The sequence below is a fragment of the Epinephelus lanceolatus genome, chromosome 9 (genome assembly GCF_041903045.1).
Source record: "Epinephelus lanceolatus isolate andai-2023 chromosome 9, ASM4190304v1, whole genome shotgun sequence".
Classification (NCBI taxonomy): domain Eukaryota; kingdom Metazoa; phylum Chordata; class Actinopteri; order Perciformes; family Serranidae; genus Epinephelus; species Epinephelus lanceolatus.
This window is the reverse complement of record NC_135742.1, coordinates 11,547,552-11,575,540: the sequence shown is the minus strand read 5'-3', so window position 1 is coordinate 11,575,540 and position 27,989 is coordinate 11,547,552. Positions and strand designations below refer to the sequence as shown.

General features: G+C 39.5%; 3 protein-coding genes across 3 annotated transcripts in view; 1 reads left to right on the top strand and 2 right to left on the bottom strand.

Moving 5' to 3' along the window:
• Window positions 1-10,641, top strand: part of col27a1b (collagen, type XXVII, alpha 1b) — a 114,012-nt gene extending 103,371 nt beyond the window's left edge. The window contains exons 55-61 of the mRNA XM_033620158.2: window positions 139-174; window positions 2,625-2,651; window positions 3,241-3,306; window positions 4,707-4,878; window positions 4,974-5,083; window positions 6,910-7,128; window positions 9,008-10,641. Of these exons, the coding sequence (XP_033476049.2) occupies window positions 139-174; window positions 2,625-2,651; window positions 3,241-3,306; window positions 4,707-4,878; window positions 4,974-5,083; window positions 6,910-7,128; window positions 9,008-9,154 (777 nt within the window). The 3' untranslated portion in view covers window positions 9,155-10,641. The remainder of the gene's footprint in view (window positions 1-138; window positions 175-2,624; window positions 2,652-3,240; window positions 3,307-4,706; window positions 4,879-4,973; window positions 5,084-6,909; window positions 7,129-9,007) is intronic.
• A 264-nt stretch (window positions 10,642-10,905) lies between these two features.
• Window positions 10,906-23,223, bottom strand: LOC117252900 (3-oxoacyl-[acyl-carrier-protein] reductase FabG). The gene is made up of 8 exons (XM_033620160.2): window positions 23,072-23,223; window positions 22,746-22,916; window positions 15,117-15,295; window positions 11,791-11,884; window positions 11,636-11,705; window positions 11,516-11,552; window positions 11,295-11,358; window positions 10,906-11,119 (listed from the first exon to the last, which is right to left on the bottom strand). The coding sequence occupies exons 1-8, from the start codon at window positions 23,093-23,095 to the stop codon at window positions 10,961-10,963; spliced, it is 798 nt and encodes a 265-aa protein (XP_033476051.1). The 5' UTR covers window positions 23,096-23,223; the 3' UTR covers window positions 10,906-10,960.
• A 1,118-nt stretch (window positions 23,224-24,341) lies between these two features.
• Window positions 24,342-27,546, bottom strand: ppil3 (peptidylprolyl isomerase (cyclophilin)-like 3). Its single transcript, XM_033620154.2, has 6 exons — window positions 27,442-27,546; window positions 27,118-27,192; window positions 25,512-25,605; window positions 25,340-25,407; window positions 25,118-25,236; window positions 24,342-24,959 (listed from the first exon to the last, which is right to left on the bottom strand). Exons 1-6 carry the CDS (start codon window positions 27,442-27,444, stop codon window positions 24,833-24,835), a joined length of 486 nt encoding a protein of 161 aa, XP_033476045.1. The 5' UTR covers window positions 27,445-27,546; the 3' UTR covers window positions 24,342-24,832.
• Window positions 27,547-27,989: the final 443 nt, after the last annotated feature.

Sequence of the window (27,989 nt, the reverse complement as noted above, 5' to 3'; positions counted from 1 at the left end):
ACTTCTGTAGCTTAATCATTATTCTCTGCACGGGCCTGTGGCTGCTCAGCACTAGAAGAAATGAATTAACTTTATCATCTTCTATAAAGTCCAAGTCCTAAATAATTTGAAAGCTAATGTGGTGATGAAATTTTTCAGGGATTGCCTGGCCCTCGTGGACCACCTGGACCACCAGTAAGTTTATCATTTTGTATGAATGGTATATCTTCCTTTTTTGGAATTTGGACTAGATTTAAGTGTCTGAAAAAAGTCAACAACGAGAGTCATGCTTGGTTAAAAGTGCAATGTGTAATGCCTGGTCACATGCTCCAAAGAAATGGGGGGCAGCATTTCACCGGTCTACTACTAGGCCCATACCATCTAAATTTACAGCCATCAGTTATAAAAAATAAAGCCAACTACACAGGCTGGGCGATGATGTATTTTCAAGCAAGATCACATTTTCTCCATCAGCACTCAGAGAGACACAGAGCTGCTCATCTGTTTAATCTGTCTGTTCATTAGTCTACAGTGTGACATCGGTCTGTATGTTGCATGTGCTACACTAAATCAGTCTGTGAGGTGACACTACAGCAGCACATGTGCAGTCCAGTGCTGCGCTGTGAGTTTGTGTGTGAGGTGGATCATAGCGTGTCACTGGCAGTTGTACTCTATTGTATGACATGGAGACAGCATCTGGATGCAGGCGACAGATGTGTTTAAAAAAAAATGCAGCAACAACACAGATGTTTTATATAGAAGATGTGTATAGCGCAGATAGTGTCTCTCGCTCCTTCCCTCCCTCGGCCTCGCTGTTGAAGCTCTGTGCATAAATAAGACTAATAGCCTAAATAAATAAAAATATACACTAGATTCATTTGAAAGGCCATGGAAAATGAATGAAATTTTTAATTGTTTTAAACTACAATGGATTAAGGCCTATTAAATACATTTACAGTCATGTTATAGTTTTGTGTCCTGTGCTGCAAACCTTTAAACCTCTGTAGCTCCAGTGCTGTGTGCAAAAATGTCAATGTACATTCATTCATTTTTTTGTAACCTCCTATCCTGTCAGGTGTTGCGGGTGTGCCCTAGCCTATCCCAGCTGACACTAAGCGAGAGGCAGGGTACACCCTGGACAGGTCACCAGACTATCACAGGGCTGACACATAGAGACAGACAACCATTCATGCTCACATTCACACCTACGGACAATTGAGAGTCACCACTTAACCTGCATGTCTTTGGACTGTGGGAGCAAACCCATGCTGACACAGGGAGAACATGCAAACTTCTACACAGAAGGGCTCCCCTACCCTGAGTTCGTACCAGGAGCCCTCTTGCTGTGAGGTGACAGTGCTAACCACTGTGCCACCATTGTTAATGTACAGGCCTGCTATTTATTTTATAGAAATTTTCATTTACACGTTGTGCAGCTTTCAAACGGGAATACAATCCCTGTCTTTGCCTTTTATTTTGATCACAATTTGTTTTCATAAAAGTGCTCGTGACATCTCAAATGTGGCTTTGACTTGCAACTGAAAACATGTAGTCCATTTTGCAGAAAATACCAAGAGATATATAGTGCATTGCCAGTCAGCCTGTAAATACCGAGATATGAATTTTTGTCCATATTGACCAGCCCTACTAACTACTAACAGAACAGCAAGAATACACAAAATTCAAAAACAAGGCTTTGCTTAGTTTTATCAAGACCATAGCAGCAAGAAAACAGCCGCGTCAAAACCATATCGACACCATTTGGCATCTCATGTTGGACTGAACACAGGTTGGATGCTGCAGTGACTCACTGTTGCCTCGTAGGGTACAAGCTGTGCGACAAAACAGGACAGGCCCTGGTTAGCATGCTCATTTGGGTAGATATCACTGCAACACAGTACAAAGACGTTTTTAACATAATGTCTGTTGATGATATGAGCTCATTTTTTGGATGTTTTATACTGAAAGTGTAGCTCTATCTGACACATTATACCTTTAAAAGTGTTCTTTAAGCATCCTCCAGAAATCAAGATCAAGGAGGGAAGATTTCAGAGGGAGAAGAGACTGGAACACACTCATTGATTTCACAGCGCACAGAGCAGAATAGTCTTTTGACTCTAATGTGTATCCATAAAAGCCAAAAAGTAACGTGTTTTCATAATTCACATCCCAAAGTTACACTGAAAAAAAAGGAAGTGCTCGGCTGTGGGTGCAGTATCTGGTCCCCTGGAAAATCATTTGAGGTGTAAAAACTAATTTGTGCATCTACACCCGAGCTGAACTGTGAGCATTTGAAGTGTTATTGGGAGAATAATCTAACTAGTTAGGGACCTGCTTGTTTTCCACTCTGATCTGATTCAAATAGCTGTTCGCCAGCGGCTCCTCTTCTCTGCATTTGACATGCTTTATTTCCTGTGCGTTCACGCCTCATTTCCTGTGCATTCATGATTGTTTCTGTGCATTACTGCATATTGGATGAGATTGGCAGAGCCCACCACCAACAGTGTCGATTAGCGTTTGCAGAACTGCTCTCCAAACACAATGCACCGAGTGACTGTTTCTACAAAAGTGCCAACAAGATAAACAACTAAAGTGTGTCAGTATACATGGAGATTATAATACAAGCTTGTCTCTTTGGTTTTTAGGGTCCTCCCAGTTCTGTCCTCTTACTTGTAAGTATGCTTTTATTTTTTAAGTCACAGTTTTGGGAATAATGACATGTTATAGTCAGGGTGTCTGCAGGTCCTTAAAATGTCTTAAATTCAATTATGTAAAAAATATTAGGATTTAAAAGTCATTAAAGAGTCTTACATTTTAATTTGTGAGGTTTTAACCGCCACAAACATTTAATCTAATTTTATTTATCCACCTTTTAATTACTATTTGTCAAAATGAGTCAAGCTCTTTTGCATAAAGGTCCACATTTCTGATGTTACAAATCTTTAAACCTACCACTGAACTTAACCTGCACGCACTTGTTGACAAAATGTAGATTAATCTAACTCACTCTAATAACCATGTCTCTGTCTGTATGAGACCACATATACACTGTCTCCCTTTATACTCACCTGCAATGCATTAATAAGCAAAACATGATTTGTCCAAAAAATCTGTCTTAAATTGGGTAAAAATGATCTTAAAAGGATCTTAAAAACCATAAAATGTAAGTGTCTTGACATCTGTAGACACCTTGGTTGTAGTACAAAAGTAAAAATGACTGTCGTCGTGGTTACCTTGTTGTCTTGCTGTCTTCTTTGGTAGAGAAATGAGGCTCTTGATGCCACCTTTCAAGACATCATTGACTCCCACACTTCACTGAGGCCAGAGGTTAGTTTTGAGGGGAACTGTGTACGTTGCAAGGAATCAGTGTTGATTGTTGGGGTTCTAATGGGTTTTATTAACACTTGGAAACCTGGAACAACATTGCTTTTCATGTGATGCTTTCAGACGCCTTTCGCAAGTATTTAAACCTTTTAACCCTGAGCAAATTGATGTGATTTCTTTAATAAATAATAAAAAAAAAAAAACATGGGAAAAAGGGCTATGAGCAACTTGGTAAGAAATGTCCCACAAATTTAAAAAAAAAAAAAAAAAAAAATTTTTAGAAAATTACTTAAAAAAATAGGGAAAAAAGAAAAAAGTTAGGGAGAAACTATAATAATAAACTACATTTTAAAATTTTGTTACAGAATTCTTACATTTTTTAAGCACTCTTTCCGGGCTATTTAATTGTTTGCTTGTTTTTAAACTTTATTTATTTTTATTTTTTCTTTTATTACTTTTCTTGTTTTTTGATTTTCTCCTTTTTACTAATTTCTTGCTAATTTTTTGGGTCATTTCATTTCTTATTACCATCTTCCCATGTTTTTAAAAGAAATCAAGCCAGTTTGCAGTTTGGTTAATCTAACGGAGTCATTATAAACCTGAACAAGTTAGAGATCCAACTAAGTCTGTCAAATAAGTTATTCTCTGATCTGATAAAGATTACGTTACATTTTAAATTATGCCTTCCTACGACAACCGGTTCATGACTTATGAAAAGGGATGTAGCAAAATGGCATATGTATCTGTTTATCTGTGTGTGTCTTTCTATAAAGTTTGGTAATGTTACGTGAATTCATTTAGAAACTATGCACCTTTCTGTTACAGGCCACTTCCACTGCCTTTTAGACAAGGGAACTAGAGATGCACTGATTTATCACCCGCACATTCACATCAGCCAATATTTGCCTTGTTGACTGCCATTGGCCTGTGAGCAAACAAGATGACACTCACTGATGGCAGTGGCTGATGTTTTTCTGTTGTGTCACATCAATTTTGTGCAGACTAAAAAGCAGGGCTCGAGACTAACTGTTAATAATTAAGATAATTAAGATCTGTTTCCCCTGTGCAATAGGGGGAATAAATAACAAAAACAAAATGTACAACAACACAAAAACATCAGTATTGGTATCAGACCAGGATCAGTGCATCCCAAGCATGAGCAGTTAGTCAGCTGTCCTTTGGCTCAGAAGCAATCCACATCCATAATAACCATTAACAAGTAGCATGAACACAAACATACACACACAGTTGACCTCCATGGCAAGTTCATCCTCCTAGGGTAAAGACTTTGGCCGCCTAAGGTTGGAGAAATTGTTTTGGACGAACCAATTTAACTGATTGACGGAGCGACCTATACAGCTGCTAGTCATGGCTAAAAGTCATGCTCATATTTTTGTCCAAAGCATAACTATCAGAGCATGGACCTGCCCATGTTGGACCAGAGCGCAGAGATCTTCAAGACCTTGCAGCATCTCAACACTATGATCCGGAGTCTTAAGAACCCGCTGGGAAAGCGTGACAACCCTGCACGAATCTGCCGAGACCTCTACAACTGTGAACAGAAGATGCACGACGGTGAGGAGACATTTAAACTGCTTAATTATTTCCTTGCACATATCCTTTCTGTTCCTGTTAATTAAGAGCTCTGTTCTGCTGCTGCTCTTTGACAGGCACTTACTGGATCGACCCAAACCTCGGCTGCAATGCTGACACTGTCGAGGTGACGTGTAACTTCACCAGTGGAGGACAGACCTGCTTGAAGCCTATCACAGTATCAAAGGTTCGGATCACTTCTTTATTAAGTCATTTGCTTCAGCTAGATGAACTCATATCACTTAGATGCAGAGAAGAACACTTCAGGAGCTTGTTATGCCGTCAATGGATGAATATCAAATGCGTGATTGCTTGTGTGCATGTGGAGAATGTTTTCAAAGGATTTCTCAAGAAGCAGAGGAGCTTAGAGTTTACTGTTCATGTTATAAATTAAGGTGCACAGCTGTTTGTTTTCTGGCCCTGTACTATAAACTGTAGCTCTTTTTTGATGGATAATCATCGCAATGAATCTTAGGGCTTCCCATTTAGTCCTGTTGGCCAAATCACTATCACAGGCACGCTCAGTTGGCAAGTAATGCTCCAGGATCTTAAGCTCTCCTTTTATGCTTTTGTTTTGGAGTTATACTTCAGCCAGAAGATACTGCAGTGATACATCGCAGCACACAAGAACAGATATACAAACTCACAGCCTGCGTGAACTGCAAATTAAATACTGAAACAGACATCCATGTATCAAGTCACAATGTGTGATACAGATGTAACTCAGTCTAATTAATAACAGGACTGGAGTCTGTTATCAACTCCCAAATAGATTGTGCCTCTTCTGTTACAGAGACTAATACTTGCCAACAACTTAGTTCAGTAATTGTTGTTTACATCAGGAACAAATAGTGTTATTAAAGCTGGAGCAGGCAGACATCTGGAAAAGGCAAAAGAACCGCAGAATGTGAAAATCCATCCGCTTCCTGCAGGTCCCCCCTCTCTGTCCTGGTACTTCATACAGTAACCCAGTGTTTCCTACACATTTTTACTGTTTTATTGTAGAGTTGCACATACGCTCAGCCGCTCCTTGCGCCACTCTCTGTTTATCAGACCACGAATGAGACCAGAGTTAGCTAGCTAGCCACCCAACGGTCCCTCCGCCTCGCTCCTTGCTGCTGTGGACAGCTTTGCCGGAATGAGAGCAGGCAGCGGCTTTTCCAGGAAAGAAGCTGGAAAAGGAACTTCGATTGGCAGCTACAGCAGCTCAAATACAGCTAGTATGAAGCTCATAGCACCGGTTGTCACAGCGAGCTGGTGGCCAACGGCAGCTCCAGGTCTAATCTGTGTAATGACAGCAACAGAAAGTTTGCTGATCTGGCGGGAAGGCGGGGCTGTCTGGTCCCCTGGAGCTGGGGCTTGCGCTGACTGGATTGGGGTTGCTGTTGGTCTGTCTCTCGATCTGCTGCCCATTCTCCTCTACGCAAGGTGGTCTGTAGCGGCGGGAAGTGAGGCAGAGGTTACACTGTAAATTTGAGGCTCTAGCTAACATTAGCTCCATAAATGTGAACTGGAAGCTGCAGCCTTGAGCCTTTAGCTCCGGTTAGCAGAAGGCTGAACCATTAGCAACATTTTCTCTCCATCTCTGAAACATTTCGCCAACATTGACACATTTTACTTCATTTATTGTCAGACTCTCTTTTAGACTCTCTGTTTGGTAAGTTCGTCTTCCTTTTTTGGGTTGCTTTGCAGTGTAGGCAGTTGTTGCCAATGCTGGAATAGCAACTTTCTGCCATTGTACCATACTTTTACCAAAGGCTTGTGCATGTGCATCTGCATTTGTAGGACAGTCAATAGGAACACCCTCTCTCTGAAATGGTCTATGATTGCTCAAAGAGCCAAGAGGAGGCGCGGAAGTCTAGTTTTCTCTCAGATCACTTGAATTAAAATATGCTCCAAGTTTATTTGGGGATTTTTGCACAGTAATGCCTAAAAAACTGCCTCCTCCAGCTTTAAAAGAAGCCTGTTCCTTAATTTGTAATTATTTAATAAATACAAATTCTTGCTTTCTAGTTGGAGATGGGAGTGGGTCGTATCCAGATGAACTTTATCCACCTTTTAAGCACTGAGGCCGTGCAGCACATCACCATCCACTGCCTCAACACCCCTGTGTGGGCAGCAGGACCCTCCATGCAACCTTCATCCAGGGCTGTGAGCTTCAAAGCCTGGTCAGGGGAGAAGATTCAGGCAGGTGACCTCCTGGAGCCGCTAATACCCAGGGACGACTGCTGGGTAAGCACTGTTACTTTTCTGGTATATGTAGTACTTACCCCTTGAATCCAACAATCCAACCATGTATACATCCTTGAAGGACAAGTCCAACATTTCGACAAATGTATTCGCTGTCTTGCTGAAAATTAGATGAGAAGATTGATAAGAGATCAAACTGTGTGTTGAATGAGGCCTTTGGAGTTTTCTTGTAAACAAACAAAAGTTACATAAAGATATTCTCAAAAAATTTTAAATATAACCAAACAATTTGTGGTTTTATGGGGAGTAACATGCTATAACTATTTCTCATCCAGGTGTAGAGACTTTATGGTGTCTTGCATATAACTCCCTGTAAAGCCACAACATCAGGTTCCTTTTGTGCACTGATGAAACAAACGTGATATTATGTGTCAATTACGTGTTAATAGGCAGATGTTTAAACTTTGGAGTGACCCAAGCTAGCTGTTTGTCTGCTTCTAGGCTTTATGCTAAGCTAATTGCCTTCATGTGCGACCTCCATACTTTGACCACAACATAAAAATGTCCTCACTTACCTCATTTGGCGTCTAATCATGCAGATAGTTTGGGATTTATTTCTCCAGCTTTTGAGACATCTGCTTGTAATATTTCTGCCTCCAACCCAACACAGTAGAGGTGATTAGAATTAAGTTTGACGTGCACACAGCAGTGTCACTGTTACTGTGACTAATCCACAGACCTCAATGTCAGTGGTTTCGGTAGAGAATAATTCCAAATTAAAAAAAAAGAAAACAGGAAGATAACAATAAAGCCTGTGGATTATTCAGAGTGACTTGGACAATAGCCGATTTTGGACCAGATCAACTCTGTCATAGTTCTAAAAGAACCCCCTTTGTATGATTTCTGGACCTCCAGAACTAGGAACCATTGTGTTTTTTTAAGGACCAGACACATCAAATCAATGTCAAAGAACTAGTGGCAACAAATGCCCACTGTTGTGTTGCCTGTGTCTTGGCCAAAAAGTTGCACTTGAACACACAGCAAAGACAACAGCCAGCGGTCAACTAGCATGAACGTTCTGTGCCTGCATAAGAGGAAATAACTCTCTACACCAGCAGATGGCAGTAGACTGTATTCATCATTCAAAAAGAAACCAGAGGGCCGACAGGGCGGATTCCAGGTGCTAGTTAGCCAGTTTACATGGTGCTTTGGCAAACAATCACAACATCAGGAACTGTTTCTGCTTAAGAGCTCAATGGCTTAAAAAGAAACAATCGTACCTCATATAACAAGTGTGTTTTTCGATCTTCACGCACTCTTGAATTTAGCGGTTTGCTTTCCTCACTGTTTTTCTTCTTGTACCCTAAGTTGAACTGCCAATCAGAGTGATTTCATTCACCGACAGCGCTGCTATCTCAGATGCTAATCCAACATGATGCTCCTGCCAAAAAACAGCCAACAAGGGCCAACTTTGCAGGACAAACCGCAAACACGGTTATGATTCATATGAAGCGCAGAAGTGATGTTGTTAAACCACCTGCCAGCTGTTTTACATCACTACACGTTCCTAGCGGCGGTGCAAATGCAAACAGATCAAATACCCTTGAAGCTATGTAGTTCTCGGGGGGAGATCCCCAGCGTACGTTTCCCCTCAGAGAATCCCCCGAACTATAGGGTCTGGAAACAGCTATTAACAGAACGCTTGTGGAGAGGCAACCTGCTGCTGAATTTAATGTAGGTTCCATATTCACCTCCTTTGTTTCGGGGGTGGAGGCAGACATCTCAGCGACAGATGTCTCCAAAGCTGCACCAAAAATCCAAAACTATCTACATAGCTATATAAAACTAGAAGTAAGAGAGAGAGAACTGACCCTTTGATGTTATTTTGTCTTCCACATCATGTGACATCTTCCACTTTCAGATCAAAGATGACCGCTGGCATCAGACCCACTTCATCTTCCAGACCCAGGACCCAAACTTGCTCCCCATCGTGGACGTGTACAACCTCCTGACCACAGAACCTGGCGCACGCTATCACCTGGAGGTCGGACCAGTGTGCTTCTTATAGGGCCCTGAGGAGGGGCTGGGAATACTCCTCAAAGGAGTGACTCCATGGAAGAGAGTGGACGGGGGACACGAATGCTTCTGTGGTTTCCAGAGCAACTGACCCCCATTTTCTCTCCAAAAAATATGCTCGGACTGCAGAAACAGGAGGGGGCGCCAGCGAGAGAAGGCCCGTTGAAAATGCAGAGACTTCTAGCACTAATCAGCCTATGGAAAACAATAATAAGCTCCTTTTTCAGAGACTTGTTTGTGAGATACAAGACCTGAATGCCCCTTTTGGAAGGAAGTAATATGAACGTCTCGTCTGTCATCTCTCGGACCATGTTGTATCATATTTTCTTCACGGTCTGATAACCTGATTTTGCAAAAACATACGTTTTTCAAAAGAGATCTGTACAGAAATATGGAACAGTTACATCTGCAAATGCAACAATTCCTATTTTAATGTTTAAGTATTATTTATACATGTATATGTACTGTATATTGTAATATAAAGTGCAATAGTTATTGTTTCACAGGCCTTTAGGCATATACAGTATCATCATATCACTCATTCAGGTATTCAGTGTGCTTCAGACACACAGGCGTACTGTCTCCAGGTAAATCTTTTTGAGCCTCTAATAACTGTCCAGTGCTGAGAGACGCCGTGTTTATACAGATATCCTTACACAAACAACTGCTGTGTGGTACTATCCGTGCTAAAAATGGATCGAAGCTTTCCACAGTGTGAACCGAGAAAAGTGTGTCAAGATGCTACCTCGTACTGCGCCTCTCATCTCGCAGCAAACAAGACGTTACCTGATATAATCTGGGATGACACGGAGGTGACACCTGGTGCTGCAACGGTTGACACTCTTTATGATAAACTCGTGTCAGCTCTCAGCAACGCAACAATATGTCTGTGCTTTATGAAATAAAGGGAAGATTGTAAAATATACATGCAGGCCAAACTCATTAAATTATATTTTCAAGGTAGTATTTTAACGTTTTCAATATTCTTTGTACTGACACTGAGTCTGACAATATAAGTTAAGTTTTTGTATCTGTCAAAATGTAAATGTCTAATTATGCAACCTTTATTATCTACAGTGGATTCTATTTAAATTTTATTTAAATTCTGATTAGCTTTCCAGTTCAAAACCAGGCATCGGTCATATTTTATCACATTTTCTGAGTCATTTGGAGCTTTAAGGATTCTACAGTCTGTATGTGTTTTTCTAATTCAGCTGTCCGAGACAATCAACTGTATTTAAGGACATTACCATCCTTACTATTTACTGTTTATGCATTTCTCACTCACAGGTGCAGCATTCACGGTTGGTCCAGCCAATCCACAAACTCAGAGGATTTCTTACAATACACAACACTACACAACACTACCAGGGTACACAAGCTAATAGTGTTTGGTCTGTACCAACGTTTTATGCTGCATGAATGAAGTCTAATGACTCGATAGGTAATTCAATAAAAGTCTGAAACCTTTGTTGATAAGCAGCTTTCAATTTTTTTCTCATCAAAGAAAACTTCATAGCAAAGTGAGAGAATAAAATGCATTTAAACTGCCTACTTGTGGCAGTGTGTTTGAGCTTCCTCCTATTCATTTCACACCTGGAACTGTCAAGTCCTGACAGCTAACACCGTTGTAAACATGGAGAAAGATTGTGTCCTTGAAGTAATGCCTTGTTTTTTCTTCCCCGAACAACTTTCCTCCCCTGATCAGTTTTACTAGCTCTCGATACAAAAACACAGGAAGACTTAAAGAGTTGAAAGCACTATATTAGCAGACTGCTGTATCTTTACACACATGATCTTATCTTGGGCACATGGCATGGCGGCCCCCGTCAATGGGCAGGTTGACTCCAGTAATGAAGCTGGCAGCGTCGGAGGCCAGGAAGGCGATGCTTTGGGCCACTTCGTCCACCTCCCCTGGTCGACCGAGGGCATGGGTCTGCTTACACTTGGCAAGAAACTGGTGGTGAAAAAGATCGAAGGATACAAGATGTTACTTACTGGATCACAGATCAGGTTTGCATGCGATCACTTTTAAAACAAAACACAAAAACAGCTCTCTTATGTGTAAGAACCTGAATAAACCAGACTGCTGGGTGGAAACGAGGCTTTACAGTATTGGCATGATGTGTTACCTGGGCGTACTGGTCCTCATCTAGTCCTGCTCTCTTGTGGACGTCTGTGATGATCACACCAGGGCTGAAGAGACAAAATATGGTCATTTCTAGCAGAGACAATGGATATCAATGCTATTAAAATCAGAAATTTTATTGGATCTGTGTTAACCAACTGTGTGTATCCCACATTTGAATATCACTCACTGACCGCAACCATATATTTCTCATTAAACACTTACCAGACAGAGTTCACTCTGACCTGCTTACATGCCAGCTCTGAAATAAAAATGAGTCATGTTACATATATTGTGAACTTTTACTCAACATAAAGTACAAGGAGGAAAAAATGTTTCACTCACCAAGTGCTGTACAACGTGTGAACTGATCAATGGCGGACTTGGACATGCAATAGGCCAGCACACCAGGGAACTACAGAGAGAACACAGTGTCACAGCTCTCAGAGACATGTTAGTGGGTGTGGTTTTAAATTTCTGTCCAGCTGAGTGATACCCACTGATCTCTGTCCGTTGACACTGGATACATTGACGATGGAGCCTTTGGTCTTGATCAGGTGGGGCACACAGAGTTGAGTCAGGTGGTACACAGATCTGGAATATGAAATTGAAAAATTAGAGGAAATTATAACTAAAAAACTAAATGTCTATGATCTAGTATCCTTGGTCGGTTTATGACAGCGTAGCCTGATGTCCTCTATTGCGGAATCTTTAAGTCAACTGCAATTCTGTATTAATGTTCATATGTGTTTGCAGTACGACTGAATATAATGCAACAAACTCCACTTCACAGGTTTCTTTTCAGCACTGTAGCCAGGCTGACTGAGAGTCAAAGCTCTATTGAGCCTTGTATTCCTTTAGCCCTTAGCAGTAATGATTTTATGAGCTTTTTTAATGACAAAATTCTAACTATTAGAGGCAAAATTCATGACCTCTTGTCCTCAGATAGTACCTATCTAACCTCAAACACAGCTGTAAGACCTAATATATATTTAGATTGCTTCTCCCCAATTTCTCTTCAAGAATTGACAGCAGTGATTTCTTCATCTAAATCATCAACGTGTCTCTTAGACCCCATCCCAACTAGGCTACTTAAGGAGGTCTTTCCTTTAGTTAACACTCATATATTAGATATGATCAATATATCCTTATTAACAGGCTATGTACCACAGTCTTTTAAGGTAGCTGTAATTAAACCTCTCCTAAAAAAGCCCACCCTGGATCCAGAGGTGTTAGCCAACTATAGACCAATATCTAATCTTCCCTTTATGTCAAAGATCCTTGAGAAAGTAGTCGCAGACCAGCTGTGTGATTTTCTCCATGATAATAATTTATTTGAGGAATTTCAGTCAGGATTTAGAGTGCATCATAGCACTGAGACAGCACTAGTTAAAATTACAAATGACCTTCTGATTGCTTCAGACAAAGGACTTGTCTCTGTACTTGTTTTATTAGATCTTAGTGCGGCATTTGACACAATTGACCATCAAATTCTACTGCAGAGACTGGATCACTTAATTGGCCTAAAAGGTTCTGCACTAAGCTGGTTTAAATCTTATTTATCTGATCGTTTTCAGTTTGTTGATGTTCATAATGAATCATCCTTACGTACCAAAGTTTGTTTTGGAGTTCCGCAAGGTTCTGTGCTCAGACCAATCCTATTTACTCTATATATGCTTCCTTTAGGTAACATCATTAGAAATCACTCTATAAATTTCCATTGTTATGCGGATGATACTCAGTTGTATTTATCGATGAAGCCAGAAGAAAGTAATCAATTAACTAAACTCCATAACTGCCTTAAAGACATAAAAACCTGGATGAGCACCAATTTCCTGATGTTAAATTCAGACAAAACTGAAGTTATTGTTCTTGGCCCCAAACAACTCAGAGACTCTTTATCTGATGACATAGTTTCTCTAGATGGCATTGCTCTGGCCTCTAGCACTACCGTAAGAAACCTCGGAGTAATATTTGATCAAGATTTGTCTTTTAATTCTCATTTAAAACAAACCTCACGGACTGCATTTTTTCATCTGCGTAATATTGCGAAAATTAGGCCTATCCTGACCCGAAAAGATGCAGAAAAATTGGTCCACGCTTTTGTTACCTCTAGGCTGGATTACTGTAACTCTCTATTATCAGGTAGCTCTAGTAAGTCCTTAAAAACTCTACAGCTAATTCAGAATGCAGCAGCACGTGTACTAACAGGAACTAAGAAACAAGATTATATTTCTCCTGTTTTAGCTTCTCTGCACTGGCTCCCTGTAAAATCCAGAATTGAATTTAAAATCCTACTGTTAACTTATAAAGCTCTAAATGGTCAAGCTCCATCATATCTTAGTGAGCTCATAGTGCCATATTATCCCACCAGAACACTGCGCTCTGAGAACGCAGGGTTACTCGTGGTCCCTAAAGTCTCCAAAAGTAGATCAGGAGCCAGAGCCTTCAGCTATCAGGCTCCTCTCCTGTGGAATCATCTTCCTGTTACGGTCCAGGAGGCAGACACCGTCTCCACATTTAAGACTAGACTTAAGACTTTCCTCTTTGATAAAGCTTATAGTTAGGACTGGCTCAGGCTTGCCCTGTACCAGCCCCTAGTTAGGCTGACTTAGGCCTAGTCTGCCGGAGGACCCCCCCTATAATACACCGGGCACCTTCTCTCCTTCTCTCTCTCTCTCTCGTATTCTATTACTGCATCTTGCTAACTCAGCTTCTTCTCCGGAGCCTTTGTGCTCCACTGTCTCTCAGATTAACTCATATCACAGCGGTGCCTGGACAGCGTGACGTGTGTGGTTGTGCTGCTGCCGTGGTCCTGCCAGATGCCTCCTGCTGCTGCCATCATTAGTCATTAGTCATACTTCTACTGTTATTATACACATATGACTATTGTCACACATGTATACTGTCAGATATTAATACATACTTTCAACATATTGTACCACAGTAGCCAGAACTATAACTATAATATTATTACTTTCAATAATGTTGTTGTAAGCTACTGTTATTACCTGCATCTCTCTCTCTGTCTCTGTCTCTGTCTCTCTCTGTCTCTCTGTCTCTGTCTCATTGTGTCATACGGATTACTGTTAATTTATTATGCTGATCTGTTCTGTATGACATCTATTGCACGTCTGTCCGTCTTGGAAGAGGGATCCCTCCTCAGTTGCTCTTCCTGAGGTTTCTACCGTTTTTTTTTTCCCCCATTAAAGGGGTTTTTTTGGGGAGTTTTTCCTTATCCGCTGCGAGGGTCATAAGGACAGAGGGATGTCGTATGCTGTAAAGCCCTGTGAGGCAAATTGTGATTTGTGATATTAGGCTTTATAAATAAAATTGATTGACTGATTGATTGAAATGGACAATGGATGGATATCTGGATTAAGTCAAACATGTATACACACTATGAATACAATAAGATTCATACAAAAAAAATACACAAATATGACTCCTGTCTGCCTCGTCAAACTGGGGGCATGCCGACTGACATCTACTGTATGTAATACACTGAATCTGGATAAGTACCTCATACAACCCCACTTCAGAAGATCCGAACTATACCTTTAATGGCTGTATTTTGTATTTATTTTAAATCCACTTTTTCTTTTTCAAAATACATTTTACCACTGTATATAGTTTAGGGACTCACTAAACTTAGTATCTTGGAATTCGTTTTTTGTTTTTTTTTTCATATAGATCACTTTTGCCAACTTTCAGCTAAAATCTACTTTTACGAGCTGTCTCATCTGACACATCCCAGCTACTGCACACTCTGTACGACTGCACACTACACTAATGATGTAATGATGTCAGGTGTTTGATATCCTACCTGACATTGATGTTCATGATCTTGTCATACTGAGCCAGGTCGGTTGTCTCGATGCTGCCCATGGCCAGGATACCAGCGCTGTTAACGAGGACATCCAGCTGGCCGAAGTGAGCGACAGTTTGCTCCACTGTCTTTTTCACAGTCTCCTCATCCGTCAGGTCCCCAGGAACGAGCAAAGGCTGATAGACACACAGAGGATCAATGTTTCATTATGTTCTGCATTGTTGAAATGGTTTCAAAAACCTATTCACACACAAATCACATTGTTAAAGGCAGTAATGTTTAAATTATTAAGATGGTTTGCATGTTTTTAAATGTAAATGCATGTGCTAATATCAGCATCAGAGATGGACAGCATGTGTAGTCCACATGCATTTATATTCTTCTAGATCTATGCTGCATACACATTGACACAAAATATTTAAGTTTACTCTAAATATAATAGTCTAAATATGCCTACATTTAAAAATACTTAAAATACACTACGCGCTCATCCCACAATACATTGGGGCTCAATTTACTAATTGGAGGCCTATTAACACTACATTTTGACTCACATCCCTCTGCAACTTAAAGTCTCTTCTTTCTAAATGAATACTTGAACCACTAAACATCTTAAAAAATATTCTGTGTCTGACTGAAATGATTTTATACATAAGCATTCATAATAAGTGAAAGATAGCTTAGTTGTTTATTTTATTACTTAAGCCTTGTGTGTGATTTATCCTTCAGGGTTTTATACTTTAGTATTTATCCTGGCTTAATATGAGCGTCGCTAGGCTAATTTTTACAATGTAAAATGCCATAGGCTTGTGCTAATAACGTTAGCATGTTATATTTGTTTGGAAAACGTGTCTAAGACAGTTGTTTTGTCAGTAAACCTTGTGAGTTGTAATGGAGCCAATTTATGTAACATACCTTTGTTAAATGTTGCTGTTGTCCCTGGCTTCATATGAGAAGAGGAAAGGTTTGCTTGTCGCTAGGCTAATTTATACAATATAAAATGCCATAGGCTTGTGCTAATAACGTTAGCATGTTGTATTTGATTGGAAAACGTGTTTAGTAGAAGACAGTTGCTTTGTCAGTGAACCTTTTGAGCTGTAATAGAGCCGAATTTTATAACGTTACCTTTGTTAAATGTTGCTGTTGTCCCTGGTTTCATATGAGGGGATGAAAATTTTGCTAGCTCGCTAGGCTAATTTATACCATATACACGTAGATGCCGCTTTCAACGGTGCTCCTCATTGGAGCGATATGTCAACGCGGCCGCCATCTTGCCCAGGTGGAGCCGCGCTGCCTAATGCATGCATGTCTATTGAGGCAGGAGATTATTTATGATTAAAATCATCATTACTCGCTGACTTCTCAACCGATTTTCATGCGGTTTGGTTTGTTACAATTGTCAGACATGTAGTTATGATACAGGATACTTGATTAAATAAAAAATGCAGCTTTTCATACCAAAATATTTGATCTTATGTAGATAAAGTAACAGTAATAGTTCTACAACACATTTAAACTAAACTTTCCCCATGTAATAAATATTCTTTTTTCTTATTAGATGTACAATGCCCACCATGATGTCATTTAATTATTAATTTTGACTATAAATGTTTATTCACATTTCACACAGTGTGCAAAAAATAGTGTATCAGCAGGGTTGTGCCGAGCTGCAGTGTAGTTACACATTCTGATTAACAAATGTTGGTTTTGTACAAGTGAAAATAAATGACTTAGAGCTGCATGTTTACACAAAATTTTGCTTTAATCTCATATGTATGACACCACAGTGCTCATGGGAGCCTGGACACAGAACTGTTTACATTATTAGGTCATATTTACAAAAAATACAGTGTACAGTAGCTAGTATTATTTTTAGGAGTCTGCCCAGTCCTGTTGAAGTCCTCAGGTCTTAAGTGACAGCTACAGATGACTGAGGAGTCACTCGGGACAAAGTCCTTTCTCCTCACTGCTGCTACCCATGCCTGTCTCCTATCTGTGTTTTTTTGGAAACTACACACAAAGTAAGTGTGTCAGAAAAACGCAGTTCCACATAATTTGTATTTACAATTCAGGCCATAAGTTAACTACTAACGTTATACTGCATTATGTCACGTTGGTGCCATGAAACAGATAGTTGACAATTTGGAATAACACATACACCGACGTAGCTGTTTGACAAAGCATCATAATTTTATAAGTAATATTATATAAATGTTAACCTTTTTTCTTTAAGTTGTGTGACATAGCGTTAGCTTAATTTGACATTAGGACCAGATCAGGACAGTTACTTAACTTGATTAGCTTAAAAGAAGGATCACTTTTTGAGATATATATCTCATTAAACATGTTCGTAACAGTAAAATATTGTAAAACAACTTCTTACCTGTGGAATGTTATTCCCTTCTGCTTGGTTTTAACACTTCTTTCGTTCGTACACCCAAATGCAGAGCAAAAATGTGGCATTTTTGCCTAGTCTGACATGGGTCTGAAGCGATCAGAGCACCTAGGCAAGATGGCGGCGGTATTGACGCATCCCACAAGCCAGGGTGCGGCATCTAGGTATATATATCTATGAATTTATACAATGTAAAATGCCATAGGCTTGTGCTAATAACGTTAGCATGTTGTATTTGGAAAACGTGTTTAGTATAAGACAGTTGTTTTGTCAGCAAATCTTGTGAGTTGTAATAGAGCCGAATTTTATAACGTTATCTTTGTTAAATGTTGCTGTTGTCTCTGGTTTCATATGAATAGGGGAAAAGTTTGCTGGTTGCTAGGCTAATTTTTACAATGTAAAATGCCATAGGCTGTCCTTGTGCTAATAATATTAGCATGTTGTATTTGTGGGGAAAATGTGTCCAGATAAAGACAAGTGTTTGTCTGTGAATGTTGTGAGTTATAGTGAAGCTGATTTGTGTACTTGTGTTTTAAAGTGTCTCTATTAAGCCATGTTTAATGTGTGTTTAATGTGTGTTTTGAATCAAACTTTACAACACTTCACAGAATCTCTGCCGCCAACTAGTTTTTTGGAGGTGTAACTGCAGAGTGACACAGACACACCTGCACAATTACTTCTCCTCCTTTCTTTTTAAAATAGTCATGCCCTTCTTCTAAAGAAACTTTAAATATTAGAGCCCCCTCGAAACTGTGGAAGGGATGCCCTTTGTTGCAGTGCAGATGCTCTGCTGCTTGCGCTTCGCTTTACTTACATTCTTTTGTGGATATACTTGTTTTTTCCTGCTAAAACTCAGGAGTGTCTTTCATCTCTGGACCTATCCCAACACTCGGCAGAGGTTGCGAGTCCTTCAGCAGACTCCTTGGCTTAAGCACCTGGCTGTCATCAGCCTGCCTCGAGCAACAGGTTGGATTTATTGACAATTTTAATATTTTTTGGAACATAAAAAGCCGCTTCATGTCAGACGGGATTCACCCAAACAACCTTGGCTCCAGATATCTTGGCTGCAACATACGTCACACCATCAAGTCATCTTATCAGAACATATATGCACTGATAAGCAGGAAGGTCAGCACACAGGGAGCAGACAGACAGACAGACAGTTACTGCTCCAAAAACAACAACCACCTCCCATGATGATGACGTCACGGTCTGTGACTCTGTCCTCCATATTACAAGAAACCTGCAGAGATTGTCTCTGTCCCAGCAAGAATGTCAAGAAAAGAAGAGATAGGACAGTCACCATGCTGCTTTCCCCCTTATGCCGGCAATGTCACTCAGCCGGCGACATGGCGAAAATAAAAACTGCTGCAGAAAATCAAGGACAGTCAACCCATCAAATCTGATATGTATCTCATGTCAAACACAGTCTGTCTCTAAACTTATGCCAGATAACGTTTCACAACTAGCACTTCTAAATATCAGGTCTCTGGCTGGCAAATCCTTCTTAATCAATGATTTTATTAACAAGCACAAACTTGATTTTATGTTTTTAACTGAAACTTGGCTAGGTCAGAAAAATAGTGCAGCAGTTTTAATTGAGACAGCCCCTCCAAATTTTAGTTTCTTTAGTGAAGCAAGAATACATAAGAGAGGAGGCGGAGTTGCCACTCTGTTCAAGGACAGCTTCCAGTGTAAGCAAATATTTTATGGTCAATTTGACTCCTTTGAATATGTTGCCACTCTTAAAATCCCCCTGTCAAGCAATTTTAGTGACCATCTACAGACCCCCCAAATATGATTCAAGGTTTTTTGATGAGTTTGCCAAATTGCTGTCTATTGTGTGCATGGATTTTGACTGTGTTGTTTTAGTGGGCGATTTTAACATTCATGTTGATAATCTTACAGATGGGTGTGCTAAGGAACTGTTAAATATTCTGGATAACTTTGGGCTTTCTCAGCATGTCACAGAACCAACACATAACAGAGGACACATATTAGATCTAATTATTTCCAAAGGTCTTAATATCTCTGAGGTTGTGGTGAACGATGTCGCTTTATCTGACCATTACTGTGTTTCATTCATAATGACCACCCTTGCTAATCCTATGAAAAGTGAAGCAGAGGTGATCAGAAAGAGTTATATAAATGATAACACCTGTGCATTATTTACCCTGGATTTTACACCATCACAAACCCTGCCCTCAGCTCTAGTTGATGACCTTGTAAGCAGTTTTAGTTCCAATGTTATGACTGTTACTGATTCTATCGCCCCAATTAAGACCAAAGTTATGTCAGGCAGGAAAAAGGGCACCATGGAGAAACGCCACACTGGTTAAAGAATACAAAAGAGTATGTAGACAAGCTGAACGCAGGTGGCGAAAAAACAAACTCCAGGTATATTACGACATTTATAAAGAGAGTCTTCACAACTATAACCAGGAACTGAAGAATGCAAGGCAATCATATTTTTCAGAGATTATCAATAGAAACAGTAATAATGCCCGCACACTTTTTTCTGTAGTGGACAGACTGACCAACCCCACAGCATCACTCCCTCCTGAACTACTGTCTAACAAGTAGGGATGTCCCGATCACATTTTTTTTGCCCCCGAGTCCGAGTCCGAGTCATTTGATTTTGAGTATCTGCCGATACCGAGTCCCGATCCGATACTTTGGCAATGCAGTAAAATTTTTTACTGTAGATTAACTGTATCATCCCACTATTTTTCTGTTCTTTGTGCTCTACTAGGGATGTAACAATATCACAATCTCACAATATTACAATACTGTACCCCAATAACAAGCCCATGACCCCCTCCCCCCAAGCATGTTGCACCGAAGGCGCGCCGCTGGCATCGCTCTGGGTTATGAGCGCACATGACGCACGTCTACAGTAAAAGTAATGGGCTACATCTGAACGCCCCCCATGCGGCCCGTCTTGCTTTAGACAAATAGGGAAAACCCTGACATGTATCTGATATGTCATAGGCCTATATCCGATCCCTGATCGGGATGTAACTTCCGATTCCGATCGAGTCTGAAACCACGTGATCGGCCCCGATTTCCGATCACGTGATCGGATCGGGACATGCCTAATAACAAGTCATGTAATGACTTTGCAGCCGTCTTCACAAACAAAATATTACAAATAAGACAGGCAGTGTGCAGCTCCAGCTCAGGAATGATAACACTTGTGCCTTCCTGTCCTCCGGTTAATCTAGGACATTTTAGCCTCCTAGATTACACAACTCTAACAGAAACGGTTTCAAAATTAAAGCCCACAACATGCTGCCTTGATATTCTGCCTTCACACTTTTTTAAAACCATTTTTAACTGCATAGCTCCAGATGTACTGCAGATAATAAATACTTCTCTTAAAGCAGGCCAGTTTCCCCAGGCCTTGAAAACTGCAGTAATAAAACCTCTCCTGAAAAAAATCAAATCTGGACGCCACAATAATTATTAACTATAGGCCAATATCAAATCTGCCATTTTTGGGGAAAATCATTGAAAGGGTTGTCTTTCAGCAAATCCATACTTTTATGATGCAAAACAATCTTTTTAACACATTTCAGTCTGGATTTCGGCCACATCACAGCACTGAGACTGTACTTATCAAAGTCTTAAATGATATTCATCAGAATAATGATGCATGCAAATCCTCTGTCCTGGTATTACTAGATCTCAGTGCTGCATTTGATACAGTTGATCATAATATACTACTTAGCAGATTGGAAAAGTGGGTGGGACTCACCGGCACTGTGCTACAATGGTTCAAATCTTACTTACAAGATAGGGACTTTTTTGTGTCAATTGGTAACCATGAATCTGAGCGAACTACGATCACATGTGGGGTTCCTCAAGGGTCCATTCTCGGACCACTTCTATTTAACATCTATATGCTACCCCTAGCCCAGATTATAGAACATCACAACATCTCCTATCATACGTATGCTGACGACACACAACTCTATATGTCAGTGTCATCACACGACTACAGTCCCTTACTCTCATTGAGTAACTGTATTCATCAAATCAATGACTGGATGTGCCAGAATTTTCTCCAGCTAAATCCAGAAAAGACAGAGGTATTAATTTTTGGCCCTAGAAATGAAAGGGCAAAGATCAGCGCCCACCTTGGCTCTATGTCATTGACAGCTACAAATCAAGCCAGAAATCTTGGTGTTATTATTGACTCAGACCTGAACTTCAACAGCCATTTAAAGTTTATTGCTAAATCTGCCTATTACCACCTGAAAATTATAGCTAGAATTAAGGGGTTTCTGTCTAAACAAGACATGGAAAAACTTATTCATGCATTCAGTTTTAGTAGGTTGGATTATTGCAATGGCTTATTTACAGGCCTTAACAAAAAATCAATCAGACAGCTGCAGCTGATTCAGAACGCTGCCGCCAGAGTCCTTACAAACACCAGGAAACTGGACCATATTACACCGGTCATTAAATCGCTACACTGGCTTCCTGTGAGTCAAAGAATAGATTTTAAAATCTTACTGCTGATCTACAAAGCCCTGAATGGTCTCGGACCAAAATACATGCTTGATCTACTGGTTCCCTACGAAGCATCCAGACCCCTTAGGTCATCTGGAACAGGTTTGTTGTGTGTTCCAAGAACAAGAACCAAGCAAGGTGAGGCAGCATTCAGTTATTATGCTCCTCACCTGTGGAACAAACTTCCTGTAGATCTGAGGTCTGATCAAACTGTCAGCTCCTTTAAATCAGGGCTAAAAACACTATTGTTTACTGAAGCGTACTCTTGCCTGTACCCGTACTTTTTAACTACACACTGCTAATTTATGCCTTTTATTATTTTACTTCTTTTCTTATCCTGACTGTTCAATGTATTGAGCCTGTTTTTATTTTATGTTACTGTATTTTATTATTATCACTATCATTCTCAATTTCTATTTCACTTTTTAATCGACTGTTTTTATTGTTTTAAATTGTGTCTTGTTGCTTTTAATGTCTCTGCAAAGCACTTTGAATTACCTTGTGTTGAATTGTGCTATACAAATAAACTTGCCTTGCCTTGCCTTGCCTTTGTTGCACCTGGGCACCTGCCCTGCCAAATGTCTGAGCACGGCAGTGATTTTATAAATGAGGCTCCTGCTGACTGTAGGTTTGCGTGACGTCACACCAAACGCCATTCAGAAAACACGGTGTTGTACTTGGTTACACGTTCAGTCACAGCTCGGTGTGAGACTCACCTCAGCAGCTCCACAGTCGGTGCACTGTTTGGCTATCTTTTTGAGGTTCTCCACGTCACGGCCGTTCAGAGCCAGCTGAGCTCCAAGTTTGGCGAACAGGACGCTGGTACCTGCCCCGATACCCGAGCTGGCACCCGTTATCAGGGTCACTTTCCCCTTCAGAGAAGAGACCTGCAACACATACAAACACATGTCTAACAGAGGTGTCCACACTGTAACGTCATCACACCATGGACAAGTTAACTGTAATTTAATTTATAAAGTTATAAAACAACGCTATTATACATGTAAGCAACAAAAAACCACTTGCAAGAAAGAAAACCTACTTTAAATGCATCGTCTGAGGCCATGACTGATTTTGAATGGGGAGATTACATCACATGTACGGCTGTTCGCGTTTCGTCCCCTAGTGATGACGTGCAGGGACTGGCTGATTTGTGGTTTTTAAATGCAAACACTCTTTTTGAAGGTTTAGAAATTTTTGAGAGAGGTCAGAAGAAGTCAGTCAGCCGATAAGTCGATACAATCACATTTTTTAAAAAACAAACATCAAATTTAAAAACCAGTCAGACTTCTTGTGTCAAACATCAGGTTTAAAAGGGTTTAGGACTCATGCTGCATTCAGGTGTTCCTCGGACGATCCCATTTCCGCGTTAGGAGGTCTTCCGAATTTGGTGTGTTCATGGGCTTTCGAAATGTAGAAACACACACTGTGAAGATGTGTTGAATTATTTATACATTTTTTAAATATATTTTTAGATGTGTTGTATGTCATTGCACAGAGCATTTAAACAACACGTTGATAATAGTTTGAAGCTTCATGCTACAAAGCCATTTTGTCCCAGACTTGTTGTTGCCCATCCCCTAAAACCACTAAAATACTGCTTTACCTGACGAATGCTAATAAATATTTTTTTCTAATTTAAGTCACTCTACATGGAGAGTAACTAAAGGCTACAACCTAATACCATATTACAAATTACATGTGAGCAGACGTTCACTTTCGTCCTCCATGTAAACAAAGACAACTACAAATTATTCAGGAGTAACTGGAATTCTGTATTCCTAAGTTTTGTGTAAGTAAATAGAAATCATTTAGTAGTTGTGTCACCAACAATATAATTTTTAACCCAGCTATCAATAAAAGTTTTATTTTTAATTGTAGTATCTTTATCACTCCAAATTAAACATTTACATGTAGAAAAAGTCCCGCCAACTTAATGTGTCAGGCTCTGGGGCCTCTGTGGAGAATCCATACTACATGTTTGCGTACGTACAAATGAGGAAATACGTAAAAATGAGGAAATGAGGAAATATGTTGTGTAAACACGACAAAAAATATTCTGATTTACAAAACCCCAGTTTCCTTTTATAAATCCCTAATTAACTTGGAATTGTCTGCACGTGGACCAGCCTCATATTCCGGCCCTCTACATGCCCACATTCAACCATAAATAGTCAATGTAAAGCATCTTATTAACTCTGACAGTGTAGGCAGTGAGGCTGCACTAGGGCCTGTGGACATTTGGAAATATATATTATTGTATATATTTGTCCACAGAACATTTTCTGAAATAATGCTGAAAACAAAATATATTAATTCTTAAAGTTTTATTCAGTACAAAACATTGGTAATTTATTTACAACCTACTAAGAAAAAAGATCGGAATCTGTACAGCAGTGCACCTATACAAAGTCAGGCGTGTTTTTGATGGACTGAAATGTGACTGCATGAAGATGAAAAGGTGAAGAATAACCTCTAATTGTTCATTACAAAGGCTCTGTCACACTGAGATGGGTCTGAAGGGGGTGCACACCATTTCTTCAAAGTTTTTGAACTCAAATTACATTGAAATTCTGGGTCACACTTTGGAAAATGCTGGTATAAAACAAACTTTTGTTCAGACAAATAAGCTTCTTACAGTTTCAGCGTCGGTGCCCTGTTCGTTTTTGATGTCTAGGGGCTTTCTCTCTCTGACAAGTTATCCAAATTAACTAACAAGGTACTATACAGTGTATCAACAGCCTTACTGGCAATATCAGAGTGTGTGTTAAAGGCCCTTCCACATATTTGAAGAGAAAGCTATCTATACAGCAAAAGGGTTGGCGTGAATGGTCACATCCTTTATTCTGGTTTCAGTCAGTGGTCGGAACGTCTTTTCATTGACAGGCAGCTTCTCCAGTTCGTCCAGTGTTTCCAGGCCATCGATAATCCTGTAAACATTTTGACAGGAAAGTCAGATGTGAGCTGCAACTCTGAATTACATTTTGATGAATCAGTAACTTTCAGGCACACTTTAACCGGCTTTCAAAACAACTATCAACAATCATTATTCCCACCCAATCCATTTATCTGTGCAAAGGTTACATACTTTCCAAACACTGTGTACTTCATGTCCAGATGGGGCTGTTTGGCGTATGTGAAGAAGAACTGGGAGCCGTTTGTGTTGGGGCCATTGTTCGCCATTGACACCACTCCTCTGACATTATGCTGAAAGAAAAAAATCACAATGTAAAAGACTGACCCCTAATCAAATATTAGGTTAAACTTTTTACTGACACAGGCAAAGAAGTTAGAGTTCGTAAATACTCACTTTCAGGTGTTCACTGTACTCGTCTTCAAATTTGCGACCCCATATACTTGTTCCTCCTTTGCCTGTGCCTGAATGGTTTGATCGAAACACAGGGAACAACAGACAAATAGCGAGGATGTGAATTCTGAGATTTCAGAACTGAAATGTGACAGATGCAGCAACAATCACGTACCTGTAGGATCTCCAGTTTGAACCATGAAACCTTTAATATTTCGGTGAAAGATGCAGCCGTTGTAGAACCCACTGGCACACAAGGCAAGATAATTCTGTAGGTCGTAAACAATATATTTCAGTATATTCCATGACTCTGTTTGGGAAAGGATGTATACATCCCATTAAGTCCTTAAGTGGACAGTTGTAAACGATGATTCAAAACATATCTTTTTAATATGGCCTATAACTAGCAGCTATTTGTTTTAATGTTTTTAATGGTATTCTAATTACTTGATGAATCTATTGGTTGCTTGATTGATTGATCATTGTATTAAGTCTTCTCATTTCTCCTTGAATGAGTGTTGTATAATGTATGGTTTTTATTTCTTTGCCGTTTGCCTCTGCTGCTGAATTATAAAGCACTTAAGTTCATTCATTTAAAAAAAAAAAACAGTGGCACTGTGTTCACAAAGAGTGTCTGCGATACATTTTCCACTAAAACTAACCAAAACATGACCATTGTTACAATGTCTGTAGTGATAAATCATATAAAAACAAGGAATATAACAGAGACTGCAGTGTGGAAGTGCTTTACTGCAGCACAGTTTTGAGGTACTTGTACTTTGAGTGTTTCGATTTTATTTTACGTCTATACCTCTACATTTAGGAGGCAAATGTACTTTTCACTCCATTTATTTTGTCAGCTTTAGTTACTCACTCTACTGCTAGAGTCAGATTATTACCACAAAATATAATCAACAAATTAATTAAGATATATTTGCTAGAAGTGGGAATCAACAGAGGATCCACAATAAGATATCATCACAATACTTAAGTCACAAGCTAATGTTATTGCAATTTTATATATATACTGCGATATGCTGAGTATTGTGATAAAACATATTGTGATTTATTACCTTATTTCAACTGTAAATTATGTCCCCAAAGGAAAACTTTATCAAAATCTGTTTTACCTAATAAGATAGTTTTCAGTCTGTTCATCTCACCTCAGCCACTTTCTTGCAACAACTAAATATATCCAGTGGACTGAAAAAGCAATTGATTATATTATTCTAGCAGGCTGCCAAAATTCTAATTTAAATTTATGATATTAATAATTAATATAATAAAAAATGTGATGATACAATATTGCCACAAAAAAAAAAAGATTGCAATACTATGCTGTAATGATTTCCCCTGCCCCCACCCCTAATATTTGCATGTTTTACACCACCTGGCTGTATATGAAGTTTAACACCTATTAACCCCATCTTTACCAGCTGCAACATTAAGGATGCTTACACATTGATGCATCAATAATTACAATCCAGCAATATAATATTTATATACTAATACTAATTCTGAAATGGCCCATTCTGCAAAATGAGTACTTTGACTTTGGGTACTTTAAGTATATTTTGAAGCTAATATTTCTGTATTATTACCTAAGTGTGTAAGTAAGTAAATATCTGAGCGCTTCTTAATTTTTAACAGGCTAATATAATAACACAATTTGAATGCATTAACGTATCTCTTGCTGGTCTCAAGCCGACTTTTACACCAGTTGTGAAATGAAATGAGACCAGCAGGAGCATGTTTGTTAACACTAACTGTAGTTGACTCACCTCACATGCTCTCGGTGTCCGCTCACAAAACAATTCAATTTTAATGTCTCCTAGATCCGTGTGAAGTGTAACAGCCTGGAACATTTACAGAAGAAACACAACGTTAATTTTTAAGAGGCCATTCATTACTGTTTGCCACCTAGCTTAGCCTGTTAGCCCGAGTGCTAAGACAAGTAAGTTCTACATACAAACCGGAAGTCCCTGTACTGACTCCTAACAAACTTAAAAGTGTTAAAACATTTAATTAGTTATTAGCTTCTTACACTGTTCTCTTATATTTTATATTAATAAATAGCTACTGGAAACGTTTACAATTAGATTTACCATTTCAATTGTTGCGTCTTCGCACAAGTGCGTCGGAGAAACATGTCCGTGTTGGTGCAGTAGCTTAGCAAAGAAGGGTTCCGCAAGGACTTCTAGTCGTTTCAAAAGGGCACGCCCATGGCAAAATGAAGGTGACGTAGTTACTTTTAAACTGATACTATGATATTGTGCCGATCATAAAGCTATTTACGGATATTATGGAGGTGTTAAAGCAGAGAAATTACACCTGTGATGCTGTTATGACACGGCCAGATGAACTTGCTCTTGGCCTCTCTGCTTGAGTATTACCAGATTTGTAATAGGGGAATTTATTTAAATACATTAATTTAGGAACATGCAACAAACAGGCACAAAACTTAGTTTATGAGCGTCTTAAAATCAGTGGTGATGTTTAACAAAGTATACTTACTCAAGTACTGTACTGTAGTCCATATACAAGGCACTTGTACTTGACTATTTCTGCTCCATTACATTTTGGAGGCTAATGTTATACTGTTAACTTTACTAAATTTGTTTGATGGTTTTAGTTAGTGGTAACTTTGTAATTT

What these genes read in the sequence shown, in the direction of transcription:
- LOC117252900 (XM_033620160.2), bottom strand. Translation starts at nt 23,095, where the DNA reads ATGGCCTCAGACGATGCATTTAAA. An exon ending in GTCAGAGTGAACTCTGTCTG is followed by an intron (nt 11,359 to 11,515) that starts GTAAGTGTTTAA and finishes TTGTCTCTTCAG; the next exon opens with CCCTGGTGTGATCATCACAG. An exon ending in ATGAGGACCAGTACGCCCAG is followed by an intron (nt 11,120 to 11,294) that starts GTAACACATCAT and finishes TTTCACCACCAG; the next exon opens with TTTCTTGCCAAGTGTAAGCA.
- ppil3 (XM_033620154.2), bottom strand. An exon ending in GGACACCGAGAGCATGTGAG is followed by an intron (nt 25,606 to 27,117) that starts GTGAGTCAACTA and finishes TACGACCTACAG; the next exon opens with AATTATCTTGCCTTGTGTGC. An exon ending in AAGTACACAGTGTTTGGAAA is followed by an intron (nt 24,960 to 25,117) that starts GTATGTAACCTT and finishes AAATGTTTACAG; the next exon opens with GATTATCGATGGCCTGGAAA.